General features: G+C 39.2%; 1 protein-coding gene across 1 annotated transcript; it reads right to left on the bottom strand.

Moving 5' to 3' along the window:
* CGRRF1 (cell growth regulator with ring finger domain 1) lies at positions 1-27,459 on the bottom strand. Its single transcript, NM_001192807.1, has 6 exons — positions 27,267-27,459; positions 10,557-10,696; positions 7,474-7,651; positions 7,170-7,317; positions 1,034-1,141; positions 1-810 (listed from the first exon to the last, which is right to left on the bottom strand). The coding sequence occupies exons 1-6, from the start codon at positions 27,368-27,370 to the stop codon at positions 490-492; spliced, it is 999 nt and encodes a 332-aa protein (NP_001179736.1). The 5' UTR covers positions 27,371-27,459; the 3' UTR covers positions 1-489.
* Positions 27,460-27,853: the final 394 nt, after the last annotated feature.

Here is a 27,853-nt window from a genome sequence, read left to right as displayed (position 1 = left end):
TTTATAAAAACTGATATTTCAGGAAAGGATTTAAAATTAGAAGCCCTTTCCAACTCTTTTGTAAACTAAGAAACATACAATTATTTTAGAAGAATTCAGCTTTTACCCAATTGCACTCCAGATTACATCAAAGAAAAAACATTCTGAAATCTTAAGACTTTTACTTCCTCAAATTTTAGGTGGATTGCTTTTCAGAATTTTTCTAATTGATATTACATGAAATCCTCTAGCTGATAAAAGGCCAAATGTTTACGTTCTTCACAAGAGGCTGAATGGGTTTTTATGCATTGACACAGAGTGGAATTTCAGTATTTGCCATACCGAACAGCAAGGAATAATTAATTTTCGCCGTCCATGTATCGTACAAATATGAAGTTAAAATAGAATTTTCACTGACGGTTAACACTGTAGATTCCATGTTCTGATTAATTCCAAGAATACAGTTTGCATCTTCAGTGGGAAGTGTACTTTTCAGTTGCTACAACATCCTCAGAGACTTTTCAGTTTGTCTTTATCTTGCTCTTTTTGACTGCAAAGTGCAAAAGATTCCTGAACAAACTGCCTACACATTGGGCACTGTTGAAAATACTTAACACAGCCATCACACAAGCATGTGTGTCTACATGGCAAGAGCACCCAGTTCACAGTCCCATTCTGGCAAACCACACAGTCCTTGCTATTCTCTTCTGGAGGCTCCACTTCACTTTCAGAGAGTCCTGCCTTTTCTAGCAAACTTCGGTCTGTGTTTTTTTCTTCTGGAGAAGAATTGCTGGAGGGAGTGGAATTATTATTTGCAGACATGAAAAGTTGCTGAAAATCAAAGAAACAAATGTAAAAATAATTACAAATGACAATTATGCTTCAAATACAGGGGTTATAAGAGCTGCTAAAAACATATGAACTAGCAAGTCTAATAGCAAATAAAAGTTAACTTGTGTGATAAGTAACTGAAAATATTATCTCTTTATAATAGTCATTCTCTGAAACTCTGCAAACAGAAAAGACAAAAATAAGACTCGAGGGTACAACTTACCTTAAGATCATGAAATTGACCTTGAGCTAGAAGTAAATATTGATATAATATCCTACAGGAGAGTTTATAAGTCTTATCAGGAATATGAATTACTGACACCATGGAAATCTAAAACAGAAATTGAACACCAGTCAGTATGTGATTTCCTTATATTATTTTACAGATATGTGAAAAATATTTCTCAAATAAAAATAAGAGATTGATAAATTAGAAAACTTATAATAATTTCCTTAAATCACAGTCACTAGAACCCAGTTATATATATTTTGCCAGAGTTATTTTACTTATCCTCAAATTCACAAATTTAATGTCATCCAAACAAAAATAGCAATTAGTTTTTCATATAGCTACATGAGTTGACTCTACAATTAAAATAAAACATAAGAGCTAGGAAAATACTGGAAAGAAAGCTATGAGAGGGACTAAGTTCAGTCAGATGTTAAAACATACTACAAAGCCTCTAAAATTTTAAAGCACACTACAAAGCCTCTAAAATTAAAACAGTGTGGTACTGGCACATGAATAGATAGCTGGATGGAACAGAATAAACAGTCCACAAACAGACTTAACCTTATATGCAAATATAAAGGTTACATTTCAAATAACTAAACGAAGAGAGTCTTTGTAATAATAAAAAGTACTGGGGCAACTGGATAGCTGTTTGGGAAAACAAAATTAGACTCATAATTGTAAAAAATAAAACTATACAAGTACTAGGAAAAAAACATGAATTTCTTTTTAGTTTCAGTGCAGAAAAAGATTTTCTATGACTCCAACCTAGAGGCAGATAAATATGACAAATATAACTATATAAAAATGTAAAATTTGCATGACAAGAAACACTATAAGTAAAGTCAAAGGACATACGACAAGTTGAAATACATATTCACAATGTATATCACAGACATAAGTTAATATCCTCAACTTATAAAGAACTTTTAAAAAACTGAAGAAAAAGTGAATAAAAATTCTATACAGAAATGGGGCAAAGACATGAATAGATAATTTACGGAAAGATAAAACATGGTCCTTAGCCATATTAAAAGATGTTCAATTTCACTTATGATAAATGCAAATTGAAACTTCACTGAAATATCATTTCTAGCTCATCAGATTAACAAAAATTGAATAGCTTATCTGTACATTCTATGGAGAAACCATCACTCTCATATACTGCTGGAGGAAATGTGTTAAAAAAAAAAAAAAAATTCCAAAGGAACAACTCCAATGGAGGGGAATTTAGCAGTAGGTAACAAAACGAACTGCATTTACTTAACCTTCAACCACATAACCTCACCAATATTAAACTACCGACACACAAGTTATCCAGTGCAAGATTATTTGTCATTACAGAATACTGGAAACCACCTGAATGTCCAACCACAGGAGACTGGTTGAATAACTATGGCATTAATGCATGTATACCCTACATACAATAGAGTGCTAGGCAGCTGTTTAAAAAAAAAATGAGGAAGATCTCTATGAACTGATCTGGAGTGATTTCCAGGAGATATAAAGTAAAAAAAGTGAGAACATGCATAGTGTAAAGTGTTTCCTACTTTTTGTATAAGAAAGAAGGGAAAATGAGAATAGATAGATATCTGTATTTTCTTACCATTAGAATAAGAAACATAGGAAGGATAAGCCAGAAAACAATGAACTTGTGGATGAAAGCATCATCTGAGTTATACCTCTTTACGTAGGTTTTTTACTTTGAGAGAACTAATCCGAGGAATTTATGGACACTGTTTTTGACGATAAATCCTCAGTTTGGGGCAGGAAATAAGGAAAGGGTAGTTTGAGGACTTAAATAATCAAATTCGTAATGAATTATAAACCACTGGGAGGAAAAGGAATTTACGAAGCTGTGAGATAACAAATAGATAATTAAAGAGATAAATCAGAGGTCTCTTACTTGTAATAGAAGGCAGAGGGCTGAATGCAGAGCTGAAGTTGGAAAATAATCATTTTGCAACCATCATGGTAAAGATGAACTCTGATAAGAATCACTAATGGATATTAAATCCAAGGGGGGATTTTGATAAAGAACAAGATATTTGTATGGTCTTAAAGTGCCTTTTCACACACTGCCTATTATTTGCAAGGGAGGGAGAAAAAAAAAAGGAAACGATGGGAAATTAGATAATACCTTGACAGAGATCAAAATTAACATTGTCAATGAGGGAAAAGAATCTCCTATTCTTCTATAGGCGATGCCCTGAAAATCAAACGCTATCACCTGCCTGGTACACTGGCTGAAAATGCTTAACTTCAATCTAATCATGATGAAACATCAGACAAAATGAGGAATGTCCTGTTTTACAAAAACAGTGTGTGCATGTGACTGTAATCCTCAAAAATGCTAATGTCATAAAAGACAAAAAAAAGGCTATGGAAATGTTTCAGGTTAAAGGAGGTTAAAAATACATGACAAATATAATTTCTGACTCTAAACTACAATATGTTCTGGAGGGAAAAGACATGTTGTAAACAATACTGTTAGGCTGACAAATTGGAATGCAGGTAATAAATTGGATAAAATATTGTACCAATGTTAGATTTATAAAGTAGATAACTACATCATAGTTACTTAAGAGAAGACACCTATTATTAGGAAATACACACTGAAGTACTTGGATATAAAGAATCATCATGTATACAACTTATTCTCAATTCATTAAAATATATGTATACATACACATGCATGTTGTTTGTTGTTGTTTTTAGCCACCAAGTCATGTCTGATTATTCTGCAACTTTATGGACTCTAGCCCATCAGGCTCCTCTGATCATGGGACTTCCCAGGCAAGAATATTGGAGTGAGTTGCCATTTCCTTCTCCAGCAGATATTCCCAACCCAGGGATCAAACCTGTATCTCCTGCATTGGTAGGTGGATGCTCTACCACTGAGCCACCACAGAAGCCCATATATACATATATATATGGGCAAATAATGAAAATGGGGCAAATGTTAACAATTAGATCTGGGTAAAGGGTATATGGGTTTCTTTTACATTTTTATTTTGGCGAGTTTCTGAAATTATATGCATATAGAAAGTTTAAAAAACAATGGCTGTAAACACACAATATTTTTTACAGCCTCATGAGGATATATTAATTTGGCAATGACTTTAGAGACTTAATATTATATCAAAATAACAGGATTGTATTTTGGTAGAAGATAGTAATGCTATCACCTATTACTGACAATCCTGCCATCTAATTTAACATCAAAAGCCTCTGAAGCTACTATCATGCTAGTTATGAATATATAGGTAGTTGTAGATATACCTTTGATATGGAAAAATGTACAAAACATATTATTAAATGAAAGCTGACCCCCAAAATAAAATGGACAATTTGATCCCATTTTTGTCTCGAAATTACATATATAAAGGTCTAGAAAGATATAGACAAATATAGTTACTGTCTTTGTGTGACAGAATACCAGTGATTTTCCTTTTTTCCCTTTTGGCCTTTCTAGATTTTCTATTTCCTTCCACAAACATACATTATTTGAGTAATACAAAACAGAAACTAGCATAATTTAGTAAAAGTGAAAAAAAATTTAAGTCCAAATCTTGCAATGACAGTCTTCACTTTCCTTATCTAGCTAAAATAACGAACTAGTTCCTAACTATAGGATCTGAATGTAATTTACAATAAGAGTTACAATAGGAATGAGAGAGTTTAATTTTTTTAGATTTAGAATCTCTGACTCCAGATAAAATATTGAAAAACCAAATGTCCAGTTTGCTTTTAAAATTAACAGAACATGACTACAAAATACACTAATAGACTTTCGTTCCGGTATTAGGCCCTATCTGAGAGATGGAGAAGCTAGGATTAACAGGAAGGAAAGGAGGGAGCGGGCTGATAAGAACAGAAGACCCAGAGAAGGACCCAGGCAGGGAGGTACAAAGAAAGAGAGAACAGGATGGCTGACCTGTAGAGCCAGGTACCCAGCTGCCCTGTGGGAATAAGCCTCCCCCAAGCACTACTGGGCCAGGAGACTTCACTCCAGTTGGATCAGGGGTGCGAGAGCAAATCTTTCCCCATTTACAATGCCACTGAACTTTAAAGTGGTTGAAATGGTCAGTTTTATGTTATATGTATTTTACCACACACACACACACACTCCTCTGTTTAGATGGAGGAGGAAAGCTAGAAAATAAGGAAGAGTCTGAGAATTCAAGCTGACAAAGAGCAGCAGCAGTGAGGGGGAAAGGAACCACAGGGGAGGCTGAGAAGAAGGTGACAGGTGTGACCCTTTCTGTTTCGACTGAAATCGGGCCTCATATCTTTACACACCTTCATAGTCCAGTGATTCTGCATCCAGATTATTCAAGAGACCCCTGCCTCTATATTTTCTCAACTTTTAAAAAACTACTCTCTAAAACCTGTAGTAGCTTTCAGTTGCTGCCAAATTATAAAGACCTTTTGGTTACTCTTGCCTGGAAAATCCCATGGATGGAGGAGCCTGGAAGGCTGCAGTCCATGGTGTCGCAAAGAGTCAGACATGACTGAGCGACTTCACTTTCACTTTTCACTTTCATGCATTGGAGAAGGAAATGGCAACCCACTCGTGTTCTTGCCTGGAGAATTCCAGGGACGGGGGAGCCTGATGGGCTGCCGTCTATGGGGTCACACAGAGTCGAACACGACTGAAGTGACTTAACCTTAACCTAGAAAAGATGGGGGGTGGGGGGACATGGTGGAGAGAGAAGGGCTATCTTGCCCAGGTAGGCGGGGTAAAGGACGGAAAGGCTGGAAATACGAAGCGCCCAACTCAGCAAATCTTATTTCCTTCCGTGGAAAAGACAGGAGGGCCACAGGAGCACGAAGGAAAACAGAGACAAGAGCTCTCCTGTAGACTACCCAGGAGCTTAGCTGTGGGGCTGTAAGTGGCTTGCTAACATTGATTGGTATGACTTTTTTTTTTTCCACTTAACAAATTTACTGAGTACCCATTGAGTTCTAGGTACTGTTAGGTCCTGGAAATAAACAAAAAGTTAGTATGACTTTTATTTGGAAAAAACAAACTGACTTCAGCTCAGTGGAACTTCAAATTAACATCCTCCTTCAAAAAAAACTACAGAGGCATAACTACACTGAGCAGCGTCTACATCTCCCAATTAGGGTCTGCACCTTCCAAAACTCAATGCATGCTTGTTTCATGGAGATAATCCTGTTAAAAACAAAGGATGCTGGCACAGGACTACAAAGGCTCAAAATCAAGCCCTGGTTCCATCTCTTATTTCGTGAATGGCTGGGATTTTTCTTCAAACTCTCAGTGTTTATAAGAAGGATATTTGCCCTAACATACAAGGTTGTTGGAAGGAATAAAGTTACTGGTGGCAAATGTACTTTGTATGTTACAAAGTGTCATAAAAATGTTACCATATCTGTATTAATCAATATATCTATTTCAAGCACTTCTGAAAAGTAGCAAATTGGTTATAAAGGCATTCTCATCATGATAAGATTTTACCAAAAGTTTATTTTCATGCACAAGCTTCTACTGTACTTAGAGGAATGTCAGGCTCAGGGCCTTTTAGATCTCTAACATGCTTTTATCTTCCTAATTGGGATAAACTACTGGACTAAAGAAATAGCACATAATGAAGAAAGAAGATTACAATAATTACTGAAAATATAGGGACCAAAGACATATAAGATGTAGGTGCAACAGGGGCTGTGATGGAAACAAGATGACTGCAAGCATGCAAAGAAAAGAGTGGACACTGTCTTAAAATTGAGCACTTCAGATCATTACAATATTTATTTATCTGGTGCTAAAAATGCCAGGAATAAACATGCTCCCTAACAGCCTTCTTCTATGTGGCAAATACCACAGAATACAGAATGAGGAAATTAACATAATTCAACTCTGTCTTTTATTTTCTAAATATAATCATATTCCTGCAACCCATATGGGAAACCACAAATCACACTCTGAAGAAGCAATACATATAAAAAAACTCTTACAGGAGTACTTCCCATACATTCATTTTCCAAGAAAAATGTGTCCAGGCCGCAGAAATTAAAATAAATCTTTTTCTATCTCACCAAATAATTAAAACCCATCAATCAAATCACTTAAAAGTAATGCTTCCAGAATTTTAAAATTACTTACAATGTCATAAATTTCTCGGTCATCCTTATCGGCTAGGGTCAATAGCGCTACCAAAGGATAGCGAGATCTCGGCACTGTGCCAAAGTCTTCAATTTTAGTATCTCTTGGTAACTGGCAATATATTTCTTCTTTGCTGTCCTTTTTAATACTTTTTGAAGATGTAAAGGTAAATTGCCACTATAAGCAAAGAATACAACGATATACCAAAAGGAGTAAATAATAACTTAGGAACGCAATTTTATTCATAGAAAGTCTTAAGTCTAAAATTTTCATGTGCTAATGGATGTATCAAATAAAAGGATACAAATACTGCTCTTGATAGAGATATTCACTATACAGAGCATCTTCTAATGCTCGTGGAGTGCTTATCCGGAAGCAATAAAAGTGCTTCTGCAGAGCTTCATATAATTTTTGAACACTGCACCCCCAGTAGCACGTAAGGAGGCTATCTTCAAGGCAATCTGTTGTCAAAGTTATGCCAGCTGTAGAAAACAAACGAGACAAAGAGAAGAAAATTACCTAATGTAATTTCTATTACAATTATACACAGTGAATAACAAAAGCTTCCTTTTGGATGCTGGCCAGGCTGATGGCAGTTAAAGGGACTCATTAAAGGGTATGTGTCTATAAATGAAGGAAATGGTCTCTGAAACAAAAGATATAAAAACTTCAATGTCTACACAGTTTTGAAGCGCTCTCAGTAAACTCTGTTACATTATTTCATACTTAGCCTTGGAAGTTATAATATTTTTTTGGTGACTTCAAGACTGCCCACACATATTTAAAAGACTGAAATACAGTTCACTATTGATAACCTACTGCTCTAACAGCATATATAATCCTCACTACAAGAACTAATAGAGCTGTCTCCCAAAGTGCAGGTATACAACCATGGGGGCCACAAGATGATCAGTAGAATAGAAAAAACATTAAAAAGAAATTGAGCTGTATTAATATGAACATACTCAGTGACAACACTAATATACTCTTGTCATCCAGTCAATGTCCCATGTAATATGCAAAATATGAGGAAAGAGTGGAGATTCCAAAACATGGAGGGGTTGACAGTGATGCCCTCACTCATTTGCTTTCAGCATAATAAAAGATATTATAATTTAAGTAAACCTGATTATGTAGATATATGTTATAAGTGAACATACAATTATCTTTTCTAAATTAAAATTTTTTTATTGGAGAGTAATTGCTTTATGCACATACAATTATCTTATGTAGTTTTACCTATTAACACTTACATAGGACTGTATGCCAGCTGTATGACTTTTTTCCCCTTGCCTATGGCAGTTGTAGCAATATCAAGTTCAAGGGCAGCAACATTCACTTCTCATACTGTTGACACTGCAAGCTGCAACGTCTCGTGCTCAGTGGCCATGGCGTACTTACCAGAGCAAAAGGGCATGGTTTTGGTCCTTGTTCCTGACTGAACAGCTTTGGTATCTGATTCTGGCTCTCCAAACCTACTGGCAATTCTGTAAACTATTCAATGTCCTTTTATTGGAATCATTTCTGTTGTTAACAAATAGGAATTTTTATTGATGTATTATCTACTTCTTAAAGGGTGATCTCCTTGGGGAAGGAGCTACATAGACAGAAGCAGATGCTCTAGAGGACATCAAAAACTGACTGAGTTTTTCACTTTTCTTCTCAGTTTAGTAGTATGTACACAGAGGCTCAGATTCTGAATATGTACAGTAGCAGCAATGTTAAGCAAAAATCTTAATTGGCAGGAATTTCACATAGGTAATTGGAACAGAATTTGATTTCAAATTTTTATATAATTCCAAACATCACAGGTATTAATTCAAGAATAGAAAATTCAATTAGCTCTGTTTTTCAACTAGCTATTAAGTAGCTGAAGAAAAACATTCCATTAATACAAATTACATACATATATTAAAATCACACATACTTTCCTCTGTTTCACCTAAGAACCACACTACATGAAACAAGATAAAAAATCTGCAAGTAGATAGGAGAAGAAAAAACAGAAAAGGCATATTAAAAAAAAGTAGAAAAAAGAAAAAACAGAACCTAGAAAAGAATTTCTTAATATATTACTAGCAAAAATGTGAAAAGATGTATGTTTAGAGCTCTGGTTATATCAAAATGCTGAAAGCCACACAAATATCAAAAGAGATTAAATGAATAAAATATGGAACACTTTATAATGAAGTACTATGAGTCTTAAAAAAGAATTGAGTCATATCATAATATCTGTATATACTACCGACTCTTTGTGACTCCATGGACTGTAGCCAGCCAGGCTCCTCTGTCCATGGAATTCTCCAGGCAAGAATACTGGAGTGGGTTGCCATTCTCTTCTCCAGGGGATCTTCCCAACCCAGGGATTGAACCCAGGTTGCCCGCACTGCAGGCAGATTCTTTACCATCTGAGCCACCAGGGAAGCCCAACAAACTACTTACTGATTCTCTAACATATTTTTCTGTTTATATCTCAGTGCTACGCTCATGCTTCTCCTGCTACCTAGAAGTTCTTCCAACCTCCCAAATAAACACCTACTTATCTCAAGACTACTCTTAAAAAAAAAAAAAGAAAGAGTGGGTAGGGGAAGAAAAGAAAAATAAGAGACAGACAGAACATTTCTCTTTATGAAGCTTTTCCTGCATACACCTCCTGAAACTTAACCCTTTCTTTCTTTTACTCCAGTGTTTCCTAGATAATGGGCTTCCCTGGTGGCTCAGATGGTAAAGCATCTGCCTGCAATGTGGGAGACCTGGGTTCAATCCCTGGGTCGGGAAGATGCCTGGAGAAGGAAATGACAACCCACTCCAGTATCCTTGCCTGAAGAATCCCATGGATGGAAGAGCCTGGTAGGCTATAGTCCACGGGGGTCGCAAGGAGTCAGACATAACTGAGCTACTTCACTTCACTTTCCTAGATAATCTTGCAGACAATTTATCTTCCCAAGTACAGAAACAAACAACTACCATGTATTGTTACCATTTAATATCAAAATACCAGAATTTCAGATGAAATGATGGTTGTTCTTCAGGAGGGTAGCAACGTTAATTAGCTCTACTTCTACTACATTGCTTTGCTTTTCTCTCTACGCTGAAGACCAATGAAAATGGCATAGCATCCTAATAAGACTTCTCTTATTAACTCCTGTGACACTTTATTCTTCTCATATAAATGCTTTTATTTACTAGTTGATAAGCTCCTTACGAGCAAGATTTGTGAATTACTAGTCATCGTGTCTCAGGTATGCAGCATAGCTCCTAGAACAGAAGAGGTGCTCAACAAATGTTTGCTGGGTCTGAGGAAGAGAAAGCAATAGAGAAAGAAAATTAAGGGGCTAAGAAAGGGTCATAGAAAGACAGAGAAATCTTTGGAAAATAGCCACCAACTTGTAATTGAAGCTGAAGATGGATTGGTGATCTCTAAGCCAAAAGGATTCTTGACTTGTCTCATTTGCTTTTTGAAAACTCTTGTGTTGAACTGGGTCTCTTCTGAATTTCTCAGAATTACTGGAACATCCCAACCAAACCTGAAGAAAGGTAAAAACAAAATAAAGCATAACTTTAACAAATACTGAAACTTTCTGTCATATGTAAAGTATTTTGTTTTTTATTAGTTACTCCTTTTAACCTAAGTATCAGAAAATTTACATTATATTAAAGAAGTAATCCAAAATTAAGAGAGATTAGATATCCCATAGAATTGGAATATATTGTTCACCTGGCTGAATCAACATACTCTTGAAAACAAAGATTTCTATTGTTAATTATTGTTGATTACAAAGGAGTTCCATGATTATAACCAAAATGTGCCTAATACAATAGCAAAAACATGATAGAATTACTGAACTTCTAAATGATATAAAAAGTAAATATATATTTAATATGTAGACTATTTGATATTATTTAAGGGACAAAAGAATTTTAAACACTAAATATAGCCCTTCATTAATATAACATATTCTCTACTTTTAAATTTCATGTAAAAGTGTGATAAAGAACAAACTTAGAGGGAAAATGGAATGCATAAATTCAATTCCTTATAATGGTAGAAATAAGATAAGTTAACTCAGTTTAAACAAAATAACTAAAAATGAAAACACATTAGTTAAACCAGGGGACTTTAGTTTAAGATAGCACAGTTACTTTAGTACACTGTTTTCTCTCCAAACACGTAGCAGTGACTGATTAAGAAAAAGACAAATCAAAAGGAGCCCACTGAAATGAGTAAACAAATAGTGGTTTAGTCATTGTTTAAACAAAGCAATACTACCACGCAACAATGAAAAGGAAACAACCATGTGGATAATTCTCAAAAACAACATACTGTGCTGGAGAAGCCTTACATAAAAAAGTGCATGCTCTATGATTCCATAATAGGAAAGCCTACAGTAGGAAAAACTAATTTATGGTAGAAATAAAGAACAGAACAATGCCTTCTTCTAGGGGGTAGGAGTACGAACTGACTGGGAAAGGGTGTGAGCAAACTTTATCTGGTGATGGTAATGTCATATATCTTGGTTGAGGTTTGAGTTGCATACATATGTTTGACAACATTTAAGATTTGTACATTTCACTGTATATAAATATTACTGCAAAAGAAAATAAAAGAACTACAAACAAAAACAAATATTTAACTCTAGACAGCAATATGCAATGCTTTAATACTTATAGATGAAGACTACAAACTTACTTTGAAGTTTCAAGAAATTAACATGAACTGATGGGTAGATAGAGGAATAGATGGATAGATACATATGTAATAAAGACATTATAATAAAATGTTGATTGTAGAACCTAAGTGATGGGTATATGTGTGTTCACTATGTATTCTTTTAAGTTTTCTGTATGTTTGAAAATGTTAATTAATAAGTTTTAATTAAAAAAAAATCATAGCTGAGTTAAAAGTTGGATCTTTATGGATCTGAAAAGAAAAAAGTAATAAAGTAATGAGTAAGACTGATACCATGGTTTGATATGTTCTGAGTCTGGCAGCAGGCAGTGGCAACTAAGCCTTCTCACAAACAGAGGGCCTTACAGGTTGTCCACTCAAGACAAAGGCCAGAGCCAGGTTCACACCTTGAATCCAGGAATTGGGTTAGGGCAATATCAATATGGAACAGAATTGTCATTGTAAGACCTAGTCCTTCCTGAGGGGGTCTAGGAATCTGGTTAAACAGCAAGGATGAGGACAAAGGAAGGGGACAGGGGACTTCCACTAAAATCCAGGCTGCAAACTAAAATTTCAAAATCATAACTATAATGCTAAGAGAAAGCCAGTAAAATTAACAAATGGAATAAAATTTCACTTCAGATGATTTTAATTTTATAGAATGTTGGATAAGGCTGTTCTATTTCTGCCTTAAAGAGCTAAAAAGCAAGTCTCTAACAGATCAAAGCATTCCAGGTAAGTTAACTAAATCCCAAAACAAAGTTCAAGAATATTTATATGAATACAAAATATCCAACACCCACTAAGGTAAAATTCACAATGTTTAGCATGTAATAAAACTTCACAGGCATGCAAAGAAGCAGGAAAATATGACCCAGAATGAGCAGAGAAACTAATGAATAGATCCCAAGGATGGGATAGATACTGGGATTAGTATTAATAGATCCCAGGAATGGGATAGATATTCAGATGAGTAGACAAGGGTATCAAAATAATTGTTATAACCATACTCCATGTGTCAAGAAAATAAGTAAAGATTGTGCTACAGTATAGAGTCAAGGATGATACAGAAAAGACTCCAATCCATCTCTGAAAATGAAAAATGCACTGGATAGGATTAGCGGTAAACACCCCAGGTGGCTCGGTGGTAAAGAATCCACCTGCCAATGCAAAAGACATGGGTTCGATCCCTGGGTCAGGAAGATACGGAGAGAAGGAAATGGCAACCCACTCCAGTATTCTTGCCTGGGAAATGCCCTGGACAGAGGAGCCTGGCAGCCTACAGTCCCTGGGGTCACAAGAGTCAGACACAGCCCTGCGACTAAACAACAACCACAGATATCACAGGACAAAAGATTAGTAAATTTGAAGATATAGCAACAGAAGGTATCCAATATGAAACACAAAGGAAAAAAGGCTGAACAAAAAACCAAAACATCAGCGAGCTGAGGGACAAGTTCAAGCAATCTAATATACACGTAACTGAAGTCTGCAGAGGAAGGGAAGAGACAAAACAAAAAAACAATAAACAAATATCTCTCAGGAACATAAATACAAAATCCTTAACAAAATTTTAGCAAATTAAATCCAACAGTATATAAGAAGGTTAATATTCGAGAATGCAAGGTTTATCTCAAGAATGCAAGGCTGGCTTAACATTACATTAGAAATGTAATATTATACACCATATTAACAAACCAAAAAAGGAAAACCATACAATCTTCTCAATACAGAAAATACACTCAATACACGCAGAAAAAGTGTTTGCTAAAACCCAATGTCTAGTCCAGTAAATACCATCAGGAAACTAGAAATGTGGAAAAAGAACTTAACCTGATAAAGGGTGGTAATAAAAATAAAGTATAGCTAACATCATACTTAATTAAAAACTGCTTTCCTCCTAAAGTCAGGAACAAGATATTTAACAGCCATGTGTCCTTAAGCAATCACTCCAATTCTATGTAACTGTTTCACCACCTGCAAATGTTTATAACAGGGCTTGGCATTATGGAAGTGCTTGCAACAGTAATCTTGATGATGGAGTGGACTTATGGGTTGGCAGAGAGAAAACACAAATCCAGTAACTTCTCTTTGATCCTCAGAATCAGTTACCCCACAGCTTTTGACTTCACTGCTCATTGTTGCCCCAATGCCCTTTAGAGGTCAAGTCAGGCATATGCAGTGGTAGGACACAAGATATAATCTTCCTGTGACAGTCAAAACACCTTCTCTTTCTTACCTACATCCTATAGAGTGAAAAAAAGCAGAGAAAAAACCACTCTACAGTTTAGTCACTCAGTCGTGACCCCACAGATTGCAGCATGCCAGGCTTCCGTCCATCACCAACTCCCAGAGCTTGCTCAAACTCATGTCCATTGAGTCCGTGATGCCATCCAACCATCTCTTATCCTCTGTCATCCTTCTTCTCCTGCCTTCAATCTTTCCCCGCATCAGGGTCTTTTCAAATGAATCAGTTCTTTGCCAGGTGGCCAGAGTATTGGTGCTTCAGCTTCCCATCAGTCCTTCCACTGAATATTCAGGACTAATTTCCTTTAGGATGGACTGGTTAAATCTCCTTGCAGTCCAAGGGATTCTCAAGAGTCTTCTCCAACACCACAGTTCAAAAGCATCAATTCTTTGGTGCTCAGTTTTCTTTACGGTTCAACTCTCACATCCATAAATGACTACTGGAAAAATCATAGCTTTAACTAGAAGACTCTTTGTCAGCAAAGTAACGTCTCTGCTTTTTAATATCCTCTCTAGGTTGGTCCTAGCTTTTCTTCCAAGGAGTAAGTGTCTTTTAATTTCATGGCTGTAGTCACCATCTGCAGTGATTCTGGAACCCAAGAAAATAAAGTCTATCACTGTTTCCACTATTTCCCCATTTATTTGCCATAAAGTGATGAAACCAGATGCCACGATCTTGGTCTTTTGAATGTTGAGTTTTACCCAGCTTTTTCACTCTCCTCTTTACTTTCATCAAGTTCTTCTTCGCTTTCTGCCATAAGAGTGGTATCATCTGCATATCTGAGGTTATTGATATTTCTTCCGGCAATCTTGATTCCAGCTTGTGCTTCATCCAGCCCAGTGTTTCTCATGATGTACTCTGTATATAAGTTAAAATAAGCAGGGGGACAATATACAGCCTTGACATACTCCTTTCCTTTGGAACCAGTCCATTGTTCCACATCCAGTTCCTAAGGCCCACTTGACTTCACACTCCAGGATGTCTGGCTCTAGGTGAGTAATCACACCATTGTGGTTATCTGGGTCATTAAGATCTCTTTTGTATAGTTCTGTATATTCTTGCCACCTCTTCTTAATATCTTCTGCTTCTGTTAGGTCCATACCATTTCTGTCCTTTATTTTGCCCATTTTGCATGAAATGTTCTCTTGGTATCTCTAATTTTCTTGAAGAGATCTCTAGTCTTTCCTATTCTATTTTCCTCTATTTCTTTGCATCAATCACTTAGGAAGGCTTTCTTATCTCTCCTTGCTATTCTTTGGAACTCTGCATTCAAATGCGTATATCTTTCCTTTTCTCCTTTGCCTTTAGCTTCTCTGCTTTTCTCAGCTATTTGTAAGGCCTCCTCAGACAACCATTTTGCCTTTTTGTATTTCTTTTTCTTGGGGGATGGTTTTGATCACCGCCTCCTGTTCCATCTATAGTTCTTCAGGCACTCTGTCTATCGGATCTAATTCCTTGAATCTATTTGTCACTTCCACTGTATAATCATAAGGGATTTGACTTAGGTCATACCTAAATGGTCTAGCGGTTTTCCCTATTTTCTTCAATTTAAGTCTGAATTTTGCAATAATTCTGGCTCCTTCCTCATTATTTAATTCTCCCTAACTCATCCCACCATTTTTTTTCTTTACCCACACTGCCTGACTATAACTACATTACCAGCAGTAAAAGCGAGCATTTAGATCTCATCATGTTCATTTCTACTGTAGGTTCAAGTACTGTATTTCAGGTATTTTATAATCCTGTGCCTAAAAATTTCAATTAAAGAATCCTTTAAGGTATTAGAGCCAGAAACCCCAAAAGGCAAAGCTTTAGGGGAATATCTGGAAGCAGCCCACTGTGAGCATATTCCTTTGTGAAAAGCTTTTTATATTTCATAATATATCTGCTTTTAATATAAAAATATTTCTCCAAATCTTTACATAAATCAATACTGTTAGAGGTTATACCATATCTGCTCTGTGCCTATATGCCTCAGAATGAAACAAATAATTTGACATGCAAATACCGCTTCTCTTTAAGCATGATGCCCCAAGGCTGCTTGGCACAGCATCACATCAACAGTTGGCAAAGTACATCTATTATTAAAAGAGATTCCTTTCTCTAGATTTTTAATTTCTTTCCCTCATGCTTAATCTCAGGTCTACATTTTCAGTCCTTGATTTAATGTCTTTTAAAATTGTTGTTATACATGTTGCTCAATATTCAGCCTTTTTATCTGACATAACCTTTTTATTGCAAAGGATAACATACCTATAAAAAGGTACACAAGTACTTTTTTGAATAACAAAATAATTGTTATTCAAGTTAAGAACCAAACAATATCCTCAGAAAGTCTCCTGTGTCACCTCCCATGTACTACCCCTTCCTTCTCTATCTTGACTTCAAGCACTATAATTTAGTTTACCTGTTTTTGAACTTTTATATAGGTGGAAGCATGCTGTGTATACTTTTATTTATTTTATCACATTACATTGAAGATTCATTTTTGTATCTATACTTACTGGGAGGGATTGGGGACAGGAGGAGAAGGGGACGATAGAGGATGAGATGGCTGGATGGCATCACTGACTCGATGGACATGAGTCTGGGTGAACTCCGGGAGTTGGTGATGGACAGGGAGGCCTGGCGTGCTGCAATTCAGGGGGTCGCAAAGAGTCGGACACGACTGAGCGATTGAGCTGAACTGAACTGATACTGCACTGTTGTGGCTATATAGTATTCTATTGCAAAAATATGCCATGATCTACTTACACGTTCTACTTTTAATGGACATTTAAGTTGTTCTCATGTTTTGGCCATTAGGAATATTGCTTATATGAATACTTTCATAACAGGTTCTCAATGTATATATGCAAATACGTTTCTGTTAGGAATGGAGTTTCTTGACCAAAAGGTCTGTGCTTCAACTTTGGTGAATAATGTTAACAACTGTTCTATATGGTTATAGAACATATAAATTTACACTCTACCAGCAATGAATGAGGTCCCCCCTTGCTCCATATCCTTGCCAAAACATTATTAGCCATCCTGGTAGGTGTATGGTGGCACTGAATTACGGTTTTAATTTATATTTTCCTGAAGACTAATGATATGGAGCACTTTTTTGTTTATTGCTACTTGGATATCCTCTTTGGGGAAAGCCCTTTCATATCCTTTCCCTACTTTTCTACTGGTTTGTCTTTATTTGTCTTGTTTATAGAAAATTCTTTATATGGTATGAATATTAGTCCTTTATTTGTATATATCTTTAGCTCCTCTATACCTTGCCTTTTCACATACATAATGGTATCTTTAGATGAACAGGGTTCTTAATTTTAACATAAAATCTATTAATCTTTTCCTTTAAGGTTAATGTTTTTGCTCTTTGACTTTTCATTACTGCTTTATATAAATTATGTCCTAACACTGCTGCTGCTGCTGCTACTGCTGCTAAGTCACGTCAGTCGTGTCCGACTCTGTGCGACCCCACAGATGGGCGCCCACCAGGCTCCCCCATCCCTGGGATTCTCCAGGCAAGAATACTGGAGTGGGTTGCCATTTCCTTCTCCAATGCATTAAAGTGAAAAGTGAAAGTAAAGTCGTTCAGTCATGTCCGACTCTTAGCGACCCCATGGACTACAGCCACCAGGCTCCTCCATCCCTGGGAGTTTCCAGGCAAGAGTACTGGAGTGGGTTGCCAGTGCCTTCTCTGCTTAACACTGCTACACTTCTAAATTACAGTCTCAGACATTTTCATATTCCTACCCCCTTAGAGGAGTCAGTAAAGCATAGCTAGAGTGGCCAGGGCTTAGTCAAGGCTCTGGGTCCTTATTTGACTTAGCCAGCCCTGTTCCCCTGATATCCTCATGCTTTGAGGGGAAAACAGGGGGTGAGGCGAGTAGAATTCACTGTGTGACAGGTGACATCATAGCCCGACCACATTTCTTGTCCTAAACATTATGCTTAATGTAGTCTAAGATCACCATACACACTGATGACACGTCGAGCTTTCAGCCTAGAATAATCCTCAACCTTTTCATATACATGACCTATGATGAATTTGCTCTTTTTGCACAAAAATTCCACAACTTCCACAGTTTAAACTTATTTGATGTGGGCCAATATTTCTATCTTTAATGTATTACTCAAAGGTAACATGCAGAAATGATTTAGAATAAGGTTAAACACTGGAGACTGGCTATAGAACAATTCATAATTAGTGTTGACAATTGGTTCTGTCAAATGCTAGTATTTAGACCCAGTAATGTATGTGCCTCTGGCTACCATCCTTACATCTGGTCTTTTCCACATTTTTAGTCAAAAATCTGAATAAAGACATTGATGCCTGGTACCAAATCATGGCTGATACGATTTTAGAAGAAATAATGAAATATAAAACTGACAAATTTTATTTTCAATCAAATTGCAATAAAGACATTGATATGCGGTATCAGATCATAGCTGATATGATTTTAGAAGAAATAGTAAAATATAAAACTGACAAATTTTCTCTTCAATCAAATTGCATTTTTATCTTTTTCCATTCAAAGTCATTTTGACAACTCTTAATAATGGAATGCTAACTAAATAAATGTTTCTTAACATTCATTGCTTTCTCTTTTATATAAATCCAGCCCCCTCCTTTTTTTTTTCCCATTAAGAGAACTTTCTAAAGAGAGAGGGAGAGAATTTTCTATTCTTTTTACTGTTACAATTTCATACTTAATCCTCCTGGAATTTTCAATAATTCTGGTTTTTCCCATTTCTAAAGTGTTTGCTGCACTTTTACTGCTTAAACTTCCAGCACAGTGGCGACCTGGGGACTTCCAATTCAATCCATGCTTTTTCATAGGGCCCATCCACTGTCTTACTCTGCACACACTTCCTAAGCTTCCTGTCAGCTGCTGAATCAGTAGAACTGACCTCCTTTTCTTGTTGGAGTGTCACAGAGTCCCTCATGAATAAAAGTTACTCTGAGGCGAAAGTTTCAAGTTCCGAAAGTAAACACATTTATCACCCCTTCAGACTTGAGTGCTAAAGCCAGTTAGAAAATGCGCAGGCAGCTGTTAATCTGGGGGTGAGGGCGCTTCTCTTCTGTGACATCTTGCACATTGGCCTCACTTGGCTAGCTGGATACTGACGCTGGGTCAGGATATATCAATAAAAAACTTTCATGGGGAAATACTTGGAGAGGAGGAGCGTTGTTTCTGAGCAAATTTGAGTCAAGGGATTCAATCTCTAAAATTCTGTGCCTTTAACTGTAAAAAGAAAGGTTAGAATAAGTTATCTTAAGACCCTATTAAGGTCTGAAATGCCATTTCTAAAAGTTTTTTCTTCTAAATTGTTCCAAGAAATCTATTCCCAGCAGAAGTGTCCCATATCTTGTACCCTAAGCAAATACAAAATAATGTTATATTCTTTTCCTAAGAGGGCTTCCGAGATGGCTCAATGGGTAAAGAATCCACCTGCAATGCAGGAGACACAGGTTTGATCCCTGGGTTGGGAAGATCCCTTGGAGGAGGGCATAGCAACTCACTCCAGTATTCTTGCCTGAAGAATCCCATGGACAGAGGAACCTGGCGGGCTACAGTCCATGGGGTAGTATGATTGAAGCGACTGTACATGTACCTCATCACCAACCTCATCACACACACACAACCTGCTGCATTCGACAAGTGAGATGAGAAATAGTCAAGGTCAGTGTCTCAGGCAGGCTTGGCAGGAGACAGAAAACCACATCAACATTTTAGCAAAGAATTTAACATAAAGAACTATTAACCAAGTACTGGAGGACAGTCAAGGCAAGAAGGAGACACTAAGGTATCCCAGCAAGAAGCAGTTATCCTTCCTAAGGCTAAGGAAACAAAAGGAAGCGTGGGGATTACTATAGCTAGAAGCTGGGAGAAGGAATCCCCCAGAGCTGGATCCAGACCTCTGTAGTAGGAGTGCTGGCCAGCTGGTACTGATATTTCTGAAGGAGTGCAATAAGCCTGATTCTTGGTGTGAGGAAAAATTGAAAACTAAAATAAACTGCTGCTTTACAGGCCAGGGTGATGCCAGTACTGCAGGAATGTAGACCAGGAAAAGGAAGCAAATGGTTAACAGGAAGTCCCTTCCTCCTTTACCAGCCTTTCAGACTCTAGGATGAGATGGTTGGATGGCATTACCAACTCAACAGACATAAGTTTGAGCAAGCTCTGAGAGTTGGTGATGGACAGGGAAGCCTGGCGTGCTGCAGTCCACAGGGTCTCAAAGAGTCGGATACAACTGAGCAACTGAACTGAACCGGCAGAGCCTAACACAGGGAGCAAACTAGCATAAGAGAAATAGCTTTGCAAAGTCCCAGCTCCAGAATCAAAAGCAGAGTACAGATAGCGTGTCTGCAGCTGAGAGACAAGAGACTTTGAGAAGACCAAATGAAGACTCACAGTACCCTTGGGGCAGTACTCAGGAGACAGAGACCTTCCTCAAGAGGACCTGACCTCACTATCAAGCAGGGGCTCCAGCTCTATGGATTGACTTAGATTTGAAAAGTAGGCCAAAGGTCATAACTCCCCATAAAGGTCATAACTCCCCAATATGACACTATGACAAGTCAGGTTTCTAGTTCCAGCCTGGAGTTTCTCCTTCTGTGTACTTGATGTAGGACTTAGGAGGCCACCTATCTATTTTATTCCTATGGATACGCTAATCCATTCAGTTCAGTCCAGTCGCTCAGTTGTGTCCGACCCTTTGCGACCCCATGAATCGCAGCACGCCAGGCCTACCTGTCCATCACCAACTCCCGGAGTACACTCAGGCTCACGTCCATCTGGTCAGTGATGCCATCCAGCCATCTCATCCTCTGTCGTCCCCTTCTCCTCCTGCCCCCAATCCCTCCCAGCATCAGAGTCTTTTCCAATGAGTCAACTCTTTGCATGAGGTGGCCAAAGTATTGGAGTTTCAGCTTTAGCATCATTCCTTCCAAAGAAATCCCAGGGCTGATCTCCTGCAGGATGGACTGGTTGGATCTCCTTGCAGTCCAAGGGACTCTCAAGAGTCTTCTCCAACACCACAGTTCAAAAGCATTAATTCTTCGGCGTTCAGCCTTCTTCACAGTCCAACTCTCACATCCATACATGACCACAGGAAAAACCATAGCCTTGACTAGATGAACCTTTGTTGGCAAAGTAATGTCTCTGCTTTTGAACATGCTATCTAGGTTGGTCATAACTTTCCTTCCTAGGAGGAAGCGTCTTTTAATTTCATGGCTGCAGTCACCATCTGCAGTGATTTTGGAGCCCAGAAAAATAAAGTCTGACACTGTTTCCACTGTTTCCCCATCTATTTGCCATGAAGTGATGAGACCGGATGCCATGATCTTCGTTTTCTGAATGTTGAGCTTTAAGCCAACTTTTTCACTCTCCACTTTCACTTTCATCAAGCGGCTTTTGAGTTCCTCTTCACTTTCTGCCATAAGGGTGGTGTCGTCTGCATATCTGAGGTTATTGATATTTCTCCCGGCAATCTTGACTCCAACTGTGTTTCTTCCAGTCCAGCATTTCTCATGATGTACTCTGCATAGAAGTTAAATAAGCAAGGTGACAATATACAGCCTTGACATACTCCTTTTCCTATTTGGAACCAGTCTGTTGTTCCATGTCCAGTTCTAACTGTTGCTTCCTGACCTGCATACAGATTTCTCAAGAGGCAGATCCGGTGGTCTGGTATTCCCATCTCTTTCAGAATTTTCCACAGTTTATTGTGATCCACACAGTCAAAGGCTTTGGCATAGTCAATAAAGCAGAAATAGATGTTTTTCTGGAACTCTCTTGCTTTTTCCATGAGCCAGCGGATGTTGGCAATTTGATCTCTGGTTCCTCTGCCTTTTCTAAAACCAGCTTGAACATCAGGAAGTTCACGGTTCACGTATTGCTGAAGCCTGGCTTGGAGAATTTTGAGCATTACTTTACTAGCGTGTGAGATGAGTGCAATTGTGCGGTAGTTTGAGCATTCTTTGGCATTGCCTTTCTTTGGGATTGGAATGAACACTGACCTTTTCCAGTCCTGTGGCCACTTCTGAGTTTTCCAAAGATCCTTGTGGGCCAAATCATTCTCTGCATTGTCCTTCACTGCCCATTAAGGGATAGAAGTCCACATTGACTCCTGTGGTTATGTGTTGTCACTTCACTTCAGATCAGGAGGTCCACCCGAATGGCAGCATCTCCCACATCATAAAAGCCCTACAGTGGACAGGCACCAGAGATGTTTAAGGCTACCAGTCTCTCCTTAGCGCCTTTGTGAAATGTGTCTTCTAGGCCATGCTGAAGGATGCAGTAAGAGGATAGGTATGCAGGTGGCACATAATAAATCCAGTCCAATATTCCTATCTTCCTAAGCCCTCAGATTTCCTCTTCATTATGCCAGGAAAGTTCTAGCATCTCAACTTTACTAAATATGCTGCTGCTGCTGTTGCTAAGTCACTTCAGTCGTGTCGGACTCTGTATACAGGGCAGCTCTTAGTTCAAGTTTCAGTCAACCATATACAAGTTAACACTTAAAAGTCAGAATTTTTTAAGAATATATCCAGATCAATAAATGTAACTTGATCCATTGTTACATTCTACCCTCCTTGGCCTAATATATTTACACTTCATTCCCACACATACTTCCCAAATTCTCATGGATACAAATTAGCCAACTATTGTTATTCTTTTAGAGGCTTGGTTCTTTCTAACTAGGTCAGGTTTTTGTCCCTGTTCTGTGGAACATGAAGAGATCTGGGCCTAGCGACAAACGGTTACAGAGGTAGGTTTTGAGTATAGACACTGTTTGCAAAGCAGCTGCCCTAGGAGATGTATTACAGGACCTACAAGCAAGAGAAGGCTAGTTTTCTCAGACATGGAAAGCAAGCTGCTTCCATCAACAAAGGAGGCACACAGAGTGACTGGAGTTTCAAGATTCTCAGCTCTATCTAAGTGCATTTAGATGTTGCCATTGCAAGTTTCAGGGCTCTGACTCTTTCCTAGTCGTTGTCCTAAACAGGACATTGGCAAGGCTATGCAATTCTAATACCAGCACAATTAAAACTGTGAAGCTTTGTGGCTACATGAAGTAAAGAGCTTTAGCATCATAAAAACTGTGATTCTCTGACTAAGACTTGATCTGAGTGTTTAAAGACATGAACATGTCATTTCCTTTCTGTAAGTGCTCCAGTGGCCCCATGAGCAACCTTTCCATCCTTCCCCCAGTCTCTGCAGTATCACTGCTCCCATAATGGTCATGTACTTCAGCCACTTGGTCCCCCAAGGCACTTAACTTCAGAAATCATTAATCACAAGCAAAAAAGGCAGTAAGTTGATTAATCATGATGCCAATCCATACCATGGATTACTAGAGTCTTATTTCCCATTGGCACGGGGCTGAAGAAATGACCAAATCCAAATCCCAACCTTAAAGGATTTCCCCCCCGGATCCCATTCTGAGTAACAAATTCTTAATCAATATATTAATATTTATCAGTCTAGTCAAGAAACCAAAGCCACATGAGCATTTTAACAGATAATTTAATATAAAAATTTGTTAGCCAGATGTTGAAGAACTGAAAAGGCAAAAGGGAGACGCTGAGTATCACAGAATTAGTTACAGTGGGAAGCAACTATCACTCCCAGGACACAGAACAGAGCAAAGAGGATTCCTACTGCTTAGAGATTTGGAGGAAAGACCTCCGAGCAGCTGGGACTCAGATCTGAGGAAGGTGTACTGAAATCTTTGGAGGGGTATAATGAGGCTGCTACTGCTACTGCTACTGCTAAGTCACTTCAGTCGTGTCCGACTCTGTGCAACCCCATAGACGGCAGCCCACCAGGCTCCCCCGTCCCTGGGATTCTCCAGGCAAGAACACTGGAGTGGGTTGCCATTTCCTTCTCCAATGCATGGAAGTGAAAAGTGAAAGTGAAGTCGCTCAGTCGTGTCCGACTCTTCTCGACCCCATGGAATGCAGCCTACCAGGCTCCTCCATCCATGGGATTTTCCAGGCAGGAGTACTGGAGTGGGGTGCCATTGCCTTCTCCGATAATGAGGCTAGGAAATGGCAACCCACTCCAGTGTTCTTGCCTGGAGAATACCAGGGACCGGGGAGCCTGGCGGGCTGCCGTCTATGGGGTCGCACAGAGTCGGACACGACTGAAGTGACTTAGCAGCAGCAGCAGCAGCAACAATGAGGCTAGTTCTAAGAGCGGAGAAAACTATAAACTGTGACCCACTGTTAAGGCCAGAGGGAGGCACCAGGGCTGTGGTGAGACAGAGGAGGAAAATAATCAAGCAGGAAGCAGCAAGTCCTTCTGTCCTCCTCTAACCTTCTACTCCCTTCCCCTACTGGCAAAGCCTCATGGAAGCAGTGAGCTAGCAAAGAAGAAAGGTCTTTAGAGGTTCTGCCCCACAGTCACCAAGCAAAGTACAGAAGGATAATAGCTTAATAATCTGCAGTCAAGAGGAAGCAGAGCACAACTGCAGAGTCAGGGTCACGAATTACCTGAAACTATTTAAGGATGTATATGGCACCCTGGCCTCCTTTCTGCACACTGCCTGGCAAAATAGCTAGAGCTTGATAAATCTGAGTATTAGAGCTCACAGAAACCATCATGTAGTTAAATAGAAATTCAGTACTTTCAGTTGTGTTATTCTTTGCTACTGGTACTGGGATTCCAACAGTCAGGTGCTCCTGTTCTTTCTCTACTCCCACACAGTGCAAAAGACGGGGAAAGGAACTAAGCAATGGGACAGAAATGCAAAGCAGTACTGAGGTAAGAACCATGACAGAGCAGACAGATGACCAATAGGAATTATATTGGGGGAGCTTAAAGACAATGACAAGCACAGTGAAAAAGCATAGTGGATTAATGCATTTGCCTTCTGCCTGGGGGTACTATTAGAAAATTACTTTGAGGAGCTCTAGATGACCTTCACTGTGAACACTAGTTTAAAATAATAATAATAAGGTTATCTACATGGGCAAAGCTAACCCATATGGAGAGAATGGCTGGATTAAGCTTAAGATGACTGTTACGGCCAAATCAGGATGGAAGTGACTGGCACTTATATAGTTTTGTGGCCTCAGCCATGCTTAATTCAGACTTCTCGAAGTTCTACAACTATCTGGGCCTCCATCCTTGTAAAGAAAGTGAAAGTGAAGTCGCTCAGTCGTGTCCGACTCTTTGCAACCCCATGGACTGTAGCCTACCAGGCTTCTCCGTCCATAGGATTCTCCAGGCAAGAATACTGGAGTGGGTTACCATTTCCTTCTCCAGGGGATCTTCCCGACCCAGGGATTGAACCCGGGTCTCCTGCATTGCAGGCAGATGCTTTAACCTCTGAGCCACCAGGGAAAAGTCATACTTAAATGGAGTGTTTGGATAATCATTAACTTTTCAAACCAAGTCTCAAATTTGGCAGAGCCAGGATTTGAACCTGTCTGACTCCAAAGTCTGTCTCTTCACCATCCCAGCACGAGGTTCTGAACTACCCTTCACTCACAAATACCACCATCACTATCAATAGGTCTTTACTCGTTTTCCTCCTCCCATTACTAAAGATAGACATCCACAATCTCTAATTAGTTGAATCAGGCCAACTGAAAATTAATTTTAAAATTATTAGGCTGATTGAAAATTAAAATTTAAGGATATTATGCAATTATCAACTGGTTACTTATTTTCCTTAATGGAGGAAAATTATACTCTTGAAGACAGCAACAGTATAGCCAATAAAAATCTCGTGTTTAGACATCGCTTCTCACTTAGACAACATCTTCCTAAATCCAATTACAAACTTTCTTGAAATGAACAACAGCAAGAAATTCTGATGTGTCAAGAATATCAAATTGTGTAAAATTGGTCCTATTCTTCCCCCACCAACCAAGAAAGAATTTTATAATCAACTCCTGACAGCATGGAAAGCAGTGTGAAAATGTTAAAAACTTTACTTAGTTCCTAAAGATGGCATATTTTCAGAAATTGACAAGAGTTTGTGTTCTTTCTTTAAAGTAATCACATATGCGTGCTCCGTTGCTCAGTGGTATCCGACTCTTTGTAACCTCACAGACTGTAGCCCCCCAAGCTCCTCTGTCCATGGGAGTTTTCAGGCAAGAATACTGGTGTGGGTTGCCATTTCTTCCACCAGGGGATCTCCCATCCCAGGGGATCTTCCTCCCAGATCTCCCGCATCTCCTGCATTTCCTGCATTGGCAGGTGGATTCTTACCACTGAGCCACCTGGGAAGCCCAAAGTAATCACATATACATGCTCAAAGGGTATTTTAAAACTCATATTACACAGCCTGCTCTATTCACTAGCATGTCTCCTCCGACCCTCTGCTCATGTAATCTCTGAAATGCCTTCTGTTCTCTACTATACACGTTTAGCTCCATTTCTTTTTCAAAATACTCACTCTTCAAAATCCAGCTCCTGTCTCTCTTCTCAAAGGATGGGCCTGTAAGATGGTTTCAGCTAGCTGTATTATAAGACACAGTGGCATCTCTTCGAGAGAGAAATTTTAGAATTTCTGAGCTAGAATGGCTCACGGATGAGCTAACAGTCTACTCTCCTAGTCTCCAATAGGTGAAGTGCCCTTATGCCTTACTGTAACTTATCTCTGAGGTCTCTTCCAGCTCCAAAATTATGTCTTTATAGTTTCAGCGTTCAAAAGGTGTGGAATGTGTGTAGAAATCATTACATTCTCAAACGGCACAGAGTTCAGTTATAAATTACACTCGAAGATCTCACGGCAAATGCTCAGTTCATGTCAGAGAGCAACGAACAACTGGGTCTACTGTCCACGTCTGAGCACTGTACCGCAGATGACGGGCTCACTCCGGGCACACAGTAGGCCCCAAATCCGGACAGAAGCCTGTTGGACAGCCTCTCTATCCTCACACCAAGACCAAGCCCTTACTGGATACTTTTATCACCTAGAAACAAAGCTGAGTAAAATACCTCAATCCTGCACCATCCCCAGATACCCGCAGCGACGGGGATCGGACGATGATGCAGGGCAGTGGTGCGGGTGCGGTGTCCACCTAGTTTTCCTCCTGAGCCGGTGGGAGCCCTGAGCACCGGCTCTCCGACAGCCCCAGTCCAGCAGTCACCCTGCAGCCCGCCGCTACTCATCTCCCTGGCTGTCCGCCCCGAAGCCACTTGCCCTTAGCCCTGGGGATTCTTACCATCCCAACACCAGGCCGGTGGTCACGATGAAGCAGGTAAAGACCACCGCGATGTAAAAAAGCGGCGAGTACTCATAGAGCGTTACGAGAAACACCGCAGCCATCAGGATCTCCTAAGCTGAGCCGGGCTCCTGCCGGCCAGCCCAGCCTAGCCCAGCCGGGCCCTCTCCGCCAGCGTAAAAGTCACTACGGTGCCCCGGAGCGGACAAACTTTGTAGATCCGCACTAGCCTAGCGCTCCAGCAGGCTAGAGATAGGGGTAGCCTCACCGGGAGCGGGAGCCTGCGTGCCAATCACGAGGTCGCCTGCAGGGCTCGCCCCGCCCCTCCCGCTCCAGTGCCGAGTTACTGGCTTCGCCGAGGGTCGGGGCCCAGGCTCGCCCCGCCCCCGGATCCCGGATTTGGTATCCAGCGGGCGTGTTCTTTGGCTGTTTGTCCTAGCGGTCCACGGTTTTCTGCGGCAAAGTCTGAAGAGATATTGGTGCCGACTCCGTCCAAGACTCAGGTAGGGTGTTCTGATGCCAGAGAGAGGAGACTCAGCCCGAAATCCACGTCACAGAGCCTAAATCTTGAGATCCTGCCTATTACA

This window comes from Bos taurus, chromosome 10 (genome assembly GCF_002263795.3).
Source record: "Bos taurus isolate L1 Dominette 01449 registration number 42190680 breed Hereford chromosome 10, ARS-UCD2.0, whole genome shotgun sequence".
NCBI lineage: Eukaryota > Metazoa > Chordata > Mammalia > Artiodactyla > Bovidae > Bos > Bos taurus.
This window is presented reverse-complemented; position numbering and strand designations above follow the sequence as displayed.

What these genes read in the sequence shown, in the direction of transcription:
- CGRRF1 (NM_001192807.1), bottom strand. Translation starts at nt 27,370, where the DNA reads ATGGCTGCGGTGTTTCTCGTAACGCTCTATGAGTACTCGCCGCTTTTT. An exon ending in ACCGAGAAATTTATGACATT is followed by an intron (nt 1,142 to 7,169) that starts GTAAGTAATTTT and finishes TTTCTGTTTTAG; the next exon opens with ATTTCCATGGTGTCAGTAAT. An exon ending in GTCAATTTCATGATCTTAAG is followed by an intron (nt 811 to 1,033) that starts GTAAGTTGTACC and finishes TTTGATTTTCAG; the next exon opens with CAACTTTTCATGTCTGCAAA.